The sequence below is a fragment of the Xenopus laevis genome, chromosome 5S (assembly GCF_017654675.1).
Source record: "Xenopus laevis strain J_2021 chromosome 5S, Xenopus_laevis_v10.1, whole genome shotgun sequence".
NCBI classification, from domain to species: Eukaryota; Metazoa; Chordata; class Amphibia; order Anura; family Pipidae; genus Xenopus; species Xenopus laevis.
The window spans coordinates 790,346-801,531 of record NC_054380.1 but is presented as its reverse complement, the minus strand read 5'-3'; the positions used below and the strand labels follow the sequence as shown (position 1 = coordinate 801,531).

At 44.5% G+C, this 11,186-nt stretch overlaps 1 protein-coding gene across 1 annotated transcript in view; it reads left to right on the top strand.

The window, feature by feature from the left end:
- Nucleotides 1-1,083, top strand: part of pus10.S (pseudouridine synthase 10 S homeolog) — a 53,976-nt gene extending 52,893 nt beyond the window's left edge. The window contains 1 exon segment of the mRNA NM_001091946.1: nucleotides 755-1,083. Within this exon segment, the coding sequence (NP_001085415.1) occupies nucleotides 755-793 (39 nt within the window). The 3' untranslated portion in view covers nucleotides 794-1,083.
- Nucleotides 1,084-11,186: the final 10,103 nt, after the last annotated feature.

Below are 11,186 nucleotides of genomic sequence, written 5' to 3'. Positions count from 1 at the left end.
TGTTCCTTTAATATGAACGCCTCCTGCTTTGGATGGGTCAGGAGACGCGTGGAACCAGGGAGAGCTCTGGCATCAGCGCTTCCCAAATACATGCTGGTTACGGGCTGGATGTTTCATATTAGACCATTGTCCAAGTTGCTTCAGTCTTTTCTGGGTATCCCATTGCAAGATCGACAGTTGGTCTTAGTTCCTTTCACAATACATGTTCATTTTACCACTGATGCGGAGATGCCACAAACTGGCTCATAATATATTGGGGTGACCATGACCCAGGACCTCATCATCAAGCAAGCACCCCAAAACATGAAAGCTGTGGTTTAAAACTTATATTAAGTGTTACTGTATTTACATCTTTTTGTTCCCTGATTCTCCCAAACCAATTGAATGGCTTTTAGGTGAGCAGGGACTGGAGTGATGTTTAGCTGTTCATACATAATGATGTCCCAGTGAACAACGGCTATGAAGTGTCAGCTCTCCACTTGTAGGTTGGCATTCTACTGGGGGCTCATTAATGAGGGAGTTTGCTGATTATTCTGGAATTGATCCATGAAATAGAGAACGTTCCATAAACTGAAATCCCTGTGGCCACGTTGATGCCTTTTCAGAGCGTGAGAATTTCAGATTTACTTATATTAGAGGAATAACCATGAACTTCTTTGGGATTAGCCTGGTAGATAAAGGCAGATCCAACGTTAGGTGCTTGTGACCAGGGCAAATGTTATTCATTTTAATTCAGGTTTCCTTTTGCCTCTAGTCTGTTGATGTCGATTGGCCTCCTTCCCTGGACGACTGACGTCTGAGACGTGGAATCCATTGTTAGAAGATTTCTCCACAATGATTGTTCTTATTAACCAGAGACATTGGATCATGTTCATCTGTCGCTCACATTTATATTCATCAACCATTGTGTCAAGAATAAACACACAGGCTCTGGTTATTAGAAATATACACAATCCCATTCCATTGTCTGTCCTCGGTCGCTGCTCACAATTCTATAACCAGCCATTCATTTTGCTTCAAAAACTCCCTAAACCTCAATAGAAAGGCTGTGATGTGAAAAATAATAAACAATAATACTTTTTTTATTCTTTCACTCTTGTTTGTAATGTTGTTTTTCTGAGCATCCAGTCCTTTGCTTTACAAGACCCTCTAATAGTGACTCCAAACCTGAATTATACAGACGTAAAGGGGAAGTAAAGGCAAGAAACAATAATGCATGTACTGCTTGTAAACCCAAAAAGAAGCAGATTTGCAATGGACTTCAGTTAGAAATGCACCTGAATTCACTGTTTGTCTCTGGTCCCTCCTGAATCTGCACAAAGGAATCCTTTACCTGCCCAGCCAGCGCTTGTCTGTATCACTGCAACTTGCAGCACAGCAGTAAAGAGCGACTGAAGTTTATCAGAGCACAAGTCACATGGTCCAGTGTTTCTCACTTGCTGAGAAATTCATAAACACAAACTGAGCAGCAAACACAGTTCTAAACGCCTCTTGTTCTGTACAATTAAGATAATTAAAGGGGACTCATCATAAGATGTACGATTGTTCGAATCCCACTAACCGCACGATAATTTCGAAGGATTGGTCGGACTTCGCTAAAATCGGTCGTTCGGCAAGAAGAATCGACGCGTCTATGGGGAACTTTAGTGTGGCCATTAAGTCTTACTCGGAATCAGCAAAAATGGACTGATTCCGACTCCTAATATATTTAAAGTTTTATTTTAAAATACAATGGGGGTCATTTATAAACTTCGCGCAGGGCACATTGGTTCGCAAAGTGACTATATTTGCCCTGCGCATGGTTATATTTATAAAGCTGAATAAGAGGGTGCATACAGAATTGCGAATTTTTTATTCACAACGCGAATATCTAAAGGGGCTTTATAAATATGTCACAATTCGCAAATTGCGAATCTTTATGCGCACACTCTGCGACTCAATTACGCCACAACTTTGGTGGCGGATAAAATATTCGCAAAACAGTTTTGCAAACTGCGAATTTAACGCTATTTTTGCACACAACAACCTCGCACATTGGGTGCGCTCGCGCAAACTACTGTCTCATTTGCGCGCCATTTGCGAAAATTTATTCACACTGCGAATTCGCAAAAACCGGAAAGACGGGCAGAGCAGTGCAATATATTAGCGCTCAGCAAAAAACATGCGCAATACAACCATTTGCGAAAAATATGCGTTGCGCGAACTTTATAAATGACCCCCAATATGTTACAATATATAATTTGACAGATCAGAGCCATAATAAGTTACTTGTCTGCTGTGAGAATAAAGGCCAGTGTGTGAGTGAAGTCAAGCTGAACTATTAGAACCTTATTGTTTTTGTCTTTCGTTTCAACTTTAGCTTTGTTTCTGGTCTCTTGAAAGGGAACTGTCACCCTAAAAAAGAATATCATTTTTTTTTCTATTTTACTTACACCATACCAATTATTTAAATCACAGCAAGCAGGCAGGCGCCATTTTGTTGACACTTTTTAAGGCAAACGTTAAATGATGCCAATATATTATTTATGCAGCAGAATTGGGCGGCTGATCCCCCTGCGCTGGCGACACAATCAGACGCTGAAGATGGAGGGGGAATGTGAGGAGCGCAGTGATTTAGGCAGCGCTGAATGGAAAGTAACGGCCTGTCCCGTCTCTATAGAGGAAAGCCGCTAATATATGATTGGCAGTTCAGCTTTTTAAATCGCTTTATAAGAGGTTTGGATCTTTTAATAAAAAAGTCATTTTGGTTTTGTGTTTAATTTAAAAAAGTACTTTCATTGTACAGCTTTTTATATCTTTACTAAATTAAATAAAAACCATAATTTTAGTTATAGATTTAGACCCAAACCTGAACAGTGTCCTCATTCATATTTACAGTGACCGGCTCGGATGGCAAGTAGGGTAGAGTGTCAGCTTCTGAGCCATTAGTTCTTTGCTTTCTTCCCAAAAGCCGACACCATCTTCACATAACTTTTATATTGCTTTGTATGTTGTGTTCTTGCAATCAACATGGAAAATACATGAGTGTATTAAAAACAGAGGAGTTGGAGTAAAGTTGGCCATAGACGTGTGGACTTACCTTCAATATCGTAAGAACCATCGGACTTCCCCATCTCCGACCTGCCACTAACCATCAGATGAAATAAAGTAGTAAAAGAACAGATGAGCCGATGTTCTGCCCCTGACAGTAATTGTACGATAGTTATGTCCGACCAAAACTAGTGACAGTCTCCCACTGAAGATCGTACGATCGGCAATACACGCAGAGATATTACCCACAGCCGACAGAAATCTTTTAACCTGTCCCATTAACTGAACGACCCATCTCTGCCGGACGAAAAATGTCGGGACTCTCCACACATGAGCCGAAAATCGTACGAATCCTCAATTCATACTATTTTCGAACCTTGTGAGGAGAGTCTTTGCGTCTATGGCCAGCTTTACTCAAGGGTTGGAGTCAGGATTTGGAGTCAAGAGTTGGAGTCAGGAGTAACTCAAGAGTTGGAGTCAGAGGTACCATAAACAGAGGAGTCAGAGTGAAAGGTACAATAAAGAGTCGGGAGGCAAAAGTAAGAGGTAACATAAACTGAGTTGGAGTGTGAGCCCTGGATACAAGGAAATCCTGGGATTAGCAACAGTCTATAAGCAGCTAATTGCCGGCTCCCTAGGTGTGTTGTGACAAGTGAATGAGATGCTGATGCCGCTATTATTGCCCTCGCTGAGCTATTTGCTAAATGTTCATCTATATTAGCTGATCCTGAGCTCTCATGGACACAATTTAGTACTTGCCCAAAGTTATTCTGGAAATTACCACTGTTCTGTATTTTGGGGGGAAAAACATGGAGACTTGTGCCCAAAAAGCTCCCTTTGAGTTATGTAGTGCCTTATAAATGGAGCCAGTGCAGCTCCGTCATACAGTAACAGCGTTATTTAGCAATAACTCCACATTGGTGTTAAAGGGCAAGATAGATGCATAACAAGGGGATTTATGGCAGTATCCCTTTAATGATTCACTTGATGACGTTGTGTGCAGCATTGCAGAAAAGGGAACTTACAAGTTGGCGACAACTCAGAAACAGGAACCGGCGGTTAGAGGAGCGGCTCATTTATTTCTCTACAACAGCCTTTAACTCTTTGTGATCCTGAGACCTTTATAAAAGAAGAGGATTATAGACAAAAAGATCTGAATTGATTGTGATACGTCTTTGTAATCCTGACCCACTTACTGTCACATTTTCCATTTCTGTGGGACTTGATTAGTGCGTAACTGCTGTGTAAGTCGTCATCTGAAACTACTCACGTGCATCAACTCATATGTGGCTACAGCTCATTGCCACAAGCTCTTACATTCAATGAATCTGATGTAAAGGACTAATGTCTGTGGCTACATCAATACCCTGCCCACTCCTGAACTCAAACACAACTCACCAATAGATAGGCCCTCTAGATATATTGCTAAACTACAATTCCCCAAATCAAATAAAATACTGAACACCAATGTGATGTACGTTCAAATACTATAGTAGGGAGAGATGGTGCCTATAGTAACAGTGGGATAATAGTCTCTGGGAAGGGAGTGTGACTGTGGGATAGCAGGTATAGTAGGGAGAGATGTGTCTATAGTAACAGTGGATAATAGTATCTGGGAAGGGAGTGTGACTGTGGGATAACAGGTATAGTAGGGAGAGATGGTGCCTATAGTAACAGTGGATAATAGTATCTGGGAAGGGAGTGTAACTGTGGGATAGCAGGTATAGTAGGGAGAGATGTGTCTATAGTAACAGTGGATAATAGTCTCTGGGAAGGGAGTGTGACTGTGGGATAGCAGGTATAGTAGGGAGAGATGTGCCTATAGTAACAGTGGGATAATAGTCTCTGGGAAGGGAGTGTGACTGTGGGATAGCAGGTATAGTAGGGAGAGATGGTGCCTATAGTAACAGTGGATAATAGTCTCTGGGAAGGGAGTGTGACTGTGGGATAGCAGGTATAGTAGGGAGAGATGGTGCCTATAGTAACAGTGGATAATAGTCTCTGGGAAGGAGTGTGACTGTGGGATAGCAGGTATAGTAGGGAGAGATGTGCCTATAGTAACAGTGGGATAATAGTCTCTGGGAAGGGAGTGTGACTGTGGGATAGCAGGTATAGTAGGGAGAGATGGTGCCTATAGTAACAGTGGGATAATAGTCTCTGGGAAGGGAGTGTGACTGTGGGATAGCAGGTATAGTAGGGAGAGATGGTGCCTATAGTAACAGTGGATAATAGTCTCTGGGAAGGGAGTGTGACTGTGGGATAGCAGGTATAGTAGGGAGAGATGGTGCCTATAGTAACAGTGGATAATAGTCTCTGGGAAGGGAGTGTGACTGTGGGATAGCAGGTATAGTAGGGAGAGATGGTGCCTATAGTAACAGTGGATAATAGTCTCTGGGAAGGGAGTGTGACTGTGGGATAGCAGGTATAGTAGGGAGAGATGGTGTCTATAGTAACAGTGGATAATAGTCTCTGGGAAGGGAGTGTGACTGTGGGATAGCAGGTATAGTAGGGAGAGATGGTGCCTATAGTAACAGTGGATAATAGTCTCTGGGAAGGGAGTGTGACTGTGGGATAGCAGGTATAGTAGGGAGAGATGGTGCCTATAGTAACAGTGGATAATAGTCTCTGGGAAGGGAGTGTGACTGTGGGATAGCAGGTATAGTAGGGAGAGATGGTGCCTATAGTAACAGTGGATAATAGTCTCTGGGAAGGGAAGTGTGACTGTGGGATAGCAGGTATAGTAGGGAGAGATGGTGCCTATAGTAACAGTGGATAATAGTCTCTGGGAAGGGAGTGTGACTGTGGGATAGCAGGTATAGTAGGGAGAGATGGTGTCTATAGTAACAGTGGATAATAGTCTCTGGGAAGGGAGTGTGACTGTGGGATAGCAGGTATAGTAGGGAGAGATGGTGTCTATAGTAACAGTGGATAATAGTCTCTGGGAAGGGAGTGTGACTGTGGGATAGCAGGTATAGTAGGGAGAGATGTGTCTATAGTAACAGTGGATAATAGTCTCTGGTAAGGGAGTGTGACTGTGGGATAGCAGGTATAGTAGGGAGAGATGGTGCCTATAGTAACAGTGGATAATAGTCTCTGGGAAGGGAGTGTGACTGTGGGATAGCAGGTATAGTAGGGAGAGATGGTGTCTATAGTAACAGTGGATAATAGTCTTTGGGAAGGGAGTGTGACTGTGGGATAGCAGGTATAGTAGGGAGAGATGTGTCTATAGTAACAGTGGATAATAGTCTCTGAGAAGGGAGTGTGACTGTGGGATAGCAGGTATAGTAGGGAGAGATGGTGTCTATAGTAACAGTGGATAATAGTCTCTGGTAAGGGAGTGTGACTGTGGGATAGCAGGTATAGTAGGGAGAGATGGTGCCTATAGTAACAGTGGATAATAGTCTCTGGGAAGGGAGTGTGACTGTGGGATAGCAGGTATAGTAGGGAGAGATGGTGCCTATAGTAACAGTGGATAATAGTCTCTGGGAAGGGAGTGTGACTGTGGGATAGCAGGTATAGTAGGGAGAGATGTGTCTATAGTAACAGTGGGGATAATAGTCTCTGGGAAGGGAGTGTGACTGTGGGATAGCAGGTATAGTAGGGAGAGATGGTGCCTATAGTAACAGTGGATAATAGTCTCTGAGAAGGGAGTGTGACTGTGGGATAGCAGGTATAGTAGGGAGAGATGGTGCCTATAGTAACAGTGGATAATAGTCTCTGGGAAGGGAGTGTGACTGTGGGATAGCAGGTATAGTAGGGAGAGATGGTGTCTATATTAACAGTGGATAATAGTCTCTGGGAAGGGAGTGTGACTGTGGGATAGCAGGTATAGTAGCTTGTTTATAGTAGCTAGTTTATATAAACTGTAGTAGTACTTATCTGTTATCTTCTGTGTATCCTGTGCTTGAATGGCTGCCCCATGGCTACACAGCAGCTTGTTTATATAAACTATAGTAGTACTTATCTGTTATCTACTGTGTATCCTGTGCTTGAATGGCTGCCCCCATGGCTACACAGCAGCTTGTTTATATAAACTATAGTAGTACTTATCTGTTATCTACTGTGTATCCTGTGCTTGAATGGCTGCCCCCATGGCTACACAGCAGCTTGTTTATATAAACTATAGTAGTACTTATCTGTTATCTACTGTGTATCCTGTGCTTGAATGGCTGTCCCCATGGCTACACAGCAGCTTGTTTATATAAACTATAGTAGTACTTATCTGTTATCTACTGTGTATCCTGTGGTTGAATGGCTGCCCCCATGGCTACACAGCAGCTTGTTTATATAAACTATAGTAGTACTTATCTGTTATCTACTGTGTATCCTGTGCTTGAATGGCTGCCCCTGTGGCTACACAGCAGCTTGTTTATATAAACTATAGTAGTACTTATCTGTTATCTACTGTGTATCCTGTGCTTGAATGGGACGTGTCTTTTTTCAACCTAACACTGTTACTATGTATTTTCATTACTTTAAAAGATTTAAGATTTTTTGGTGTTACTGTTCTTTTAAGGTTAAATAAAAGTATTAAAATACTTACTAGAAAGCCATTTGTAGCAGTTAGTGGGAAAAAAGGACAATTGTTACCACATAAAACAATTTGTTTTTTATTTGATATAAAATATCTTTGTAACAGAACCGTTGATTATGAAGATTAAAGGCTTCTGGTGTAATATTAGCAGCACTATTAGATTCATATACAAGTACATATAAATATATATATATATACACATGAGAACTTTCATGTCAGAAAACAGAAATACTAGCAGTGGGTGAGGTTAAAGGGAAACTATAACCTTGTGAAGCTCTGTGCTCACACACAAACCAAGAGCTCACACACACACACACACACACACACACACGCTAGCTCACATCAGCCAATGAATGGACAGAGCTGTGTCTTTACTCCCAGACTTCTTCCTGATTTATTTAGAACCTGCATTTGTTCCTGTCAGGTGATCAGTAACACACAAAACATAACAAAATTGGCACAGGGTTCACTTATGTACAGGCCAATTCTATTTGATTATTCAACTGGTCATTTATCAGGATATAAATCATGTGTTGGTTGTTTCATTTCAGAAGGTATAGTTGTCCTTTAATGCTGACCCAGTACTAGTGCTTATTAATTCCCATTCATTTTACTTAAAGAACAAGGAGAATTAATAGACAAGGGTATCATTTCTTCAATTATACATCAGCCGTTAATATCCCGCTGAGCTGCCATCTTGGATGCAGTAGTGCCCAGTGCTAGGCCCTCCCCAAATGCCATCTGCTTCTTGGCTACATATATTGTAAGAGCCGTAGCTGAGCCAGGGCCAGGGGGAGCAGTTTCAGGACACCGGTCAGGGGGAGGAGTTTCAGGACACCGGTCGGGGGGGAGCAGTTTCAGGACAACGGTCGGGGGGGAGCAGTTTCAGGACAACGGTCGGGGGGGAGCAGTTTCAGGACAACGGTCGGGGGAGCAGTTTCAGGACACCGGTCGGGGGGAGCAGTTTCAGGACAACGGTCGGGGGGAGCAGTTTCAGGACAACGGTCGGGGGGGAGCAGTTTCAGGACAACGGTCGGGGGGGGAGGTTCAGGACAACGGTCGGGGGAGCAGTTTCAGGACACCGGTCGGGGGAGGAGTTTCAGGACACCGGTCAGGGGGAGGAGTTTCAGGACACCGGTCGGAGGAGCAGTTTCAGGACAACGGTCGGGGGGAGCAGTTTCAGGACAACGGTCGGGGGGAGCAGTTTCAGGACAACGGTCGGGGGAGCAGTTTCAGGACAACGGTCGGGGGAGCAGTTTCAGGACAACGGTCGGAGGAGCAGTTTCAGGACAACGGTCGGAGGAGCAGTTTCAGGACAACGGTCGGAGGAGCAGTTTCAGGACAACGGTCGGGGGAGCAGTTTCAGGACAACGGTCGGAGGAGCAGTTTCAGGACAACGGTCGGGGGAGCAGTTTCAGGACAACGGTCGGGGGAGCAGTTTCAGGACACCCGTCAGGGGGAGGAGTTTCAGGACAACGGTCAGAGGGGGGGAGTTTCAGGACAACGGTCGGAGGAGCAGTTTCAGGACAACGGTCGGGGGCGCAGTTTCAGGACACCGGTCAGGGGGAGGAGTTTCAGGACACCGGTCGGGGGGGAGCAGTTTCAGGACACCGGTCGGGGGGGAGCAGTTTCAGGACAACGGTCGGGGGGGAGCAGTTTCAGGACAACGGTCGGGGGGAGCAGTTTCAGGACACCGGTCAGGGGGAGGAGTTTCAGGACACCGGTCAGGGGCACAGTTTTAGGACAACGGTCGGGGGAGCAGTTTCAGGACAACGGTCAGGGGGAGCAGTTTCAGGACAACGGTCGGAGGAGCAGTTTCAGGACAACGGTCAGGGGGAGGAGTTTCAGGACACCCGTCAGGGGGAGCAGTTTCAGGACAACGGTCAGAGGGGGGGAGTTTCAGGACAACGGTCGGAGGAGCAGTTTCAGGACAACGGTCGGGGGGAGCAGTTTCAGGACAACGGTCGGGAGAGCAGTTTCAGGACAACGGTCGGGGGAGCAGTTTCAGGACAACGGTCGGAGGAGCAGTTTCAGGACAACGGTCAGGGGCACAGTTTCAGGACAACGGTCGGGGGAGCAGTTTCAGGACAACGGTCGGGGGAGCAGTTTCAGGACAACGGTCAGGAGGAGCAGTTTCAGGACAACGGTCGGGGGAGCAGTTTCAGGACAACGGTCAGGGGGAGCAGTTTCAGGACAAGTGAAATTGGAAGGCACAATTTTTGAAAAGTCAACACCGAACAAAAAACTTTTAGGCTGCACTTAGGAAGGTATTTGTAAAGGAGTATTTATTGAGCTGGTAATTACAGTTTGTACTTTAATGCTTATCAAAAGTATACAAACATTCATTTACCAATGTCCCTTTCCCTTGGCTTCAATGACTTAATCGTCCTCTGCACCAGACCGACTCCTCCTGGATGTGCAACTCATAGGGGCAAATTCACTAAAGGGCAAATTTTCACCAGATACGAAATTTGCTACCACTACGCTAATTCACTAAAATGCGAAGTTGCGTCTCAGCAGCCGAACGCCGGTGGTTTTGGTATCGTTAATTCATCAGCACGAGCATTTCATATCGATCTTTTGCTAGTGTTCATTTCTGCCTAGTGAAACTTGGTTACTACATATAGGTCCTATATATACGTCTTTGTTGAGATGTTGGTGCAAATGCTTCAAGTGGCCACTTATTATTACACGTGTCCAAGGAAACAAAATAAAGACAAAAGAGATTCTCTAATGTCCTAGAAATGTCCTTTTAGAGAAAAAAATAGTTAGGACTTGTAGGGTGAGTCCACACGCGGTTTGGGGAGATTTGTTGGCCTGGTGACTAATCGGCTCGTTTTTGCCAATCTCCCCAAACGCCTTCCCCAACTCTGCCCTGGCTAATATGAAAAAATGCCGGCGCTAATCAGACGCCGCGGTTCGTTTTCCGAAGTCGCCCGAAGCTGCCTCATGAGGAAACTTCGGGTGATTTCGGAAAACGAAGCTTTAATGCATTTTCGGCATACAGGATATGATGTCACTAACATAAGATTGAGGAGGATGTAGCTTCATTTTATCAGCATACAGGATATGATGTCACTGACATAAGATTGAGGAAGATGCAGCTTCATTTTAGCAGTTCACCTGGTCTGAGGTGGTGAAGGAAACTCTGGCGAAAGAGGTAAAGTTCAGTGAATTTTCAGCAGTGACAGCCACTTCGCCCTTTAGTAAATCTGCCCCCTAGACTCCATTACTAACCCTAACCATGGTCAGTGATGATGGGTAACGTGGGAATCCTGTGCAGCATCACTGACCTCTCTCACAGCTCCCGTATACAGCAAGATGGCAGCCGCGGGCAGTTCTACTGGGATACATTTCCAATCGACTACAACTTTCTAACCTCAGTGTTCCTTAAAGGAGAAGGAAAGGCTAAAAGTAAGTAAGCTTTATCAGAAAGATCTATATAAATACACCAGTAATCTCTCAAAGTAATGCTGCTCTGAGTCCTCTGTCAAACAGCACATTTCTTTCCTTCTATTGTGTACTCATGGGCTTCTGTATCAGACTAACTGTTTTCAGCTTAAACCTCAAGGGCTAGGGCTTGAGCATGCTCAGTTTATTCCTTCCCTCCTACCCACCCTGC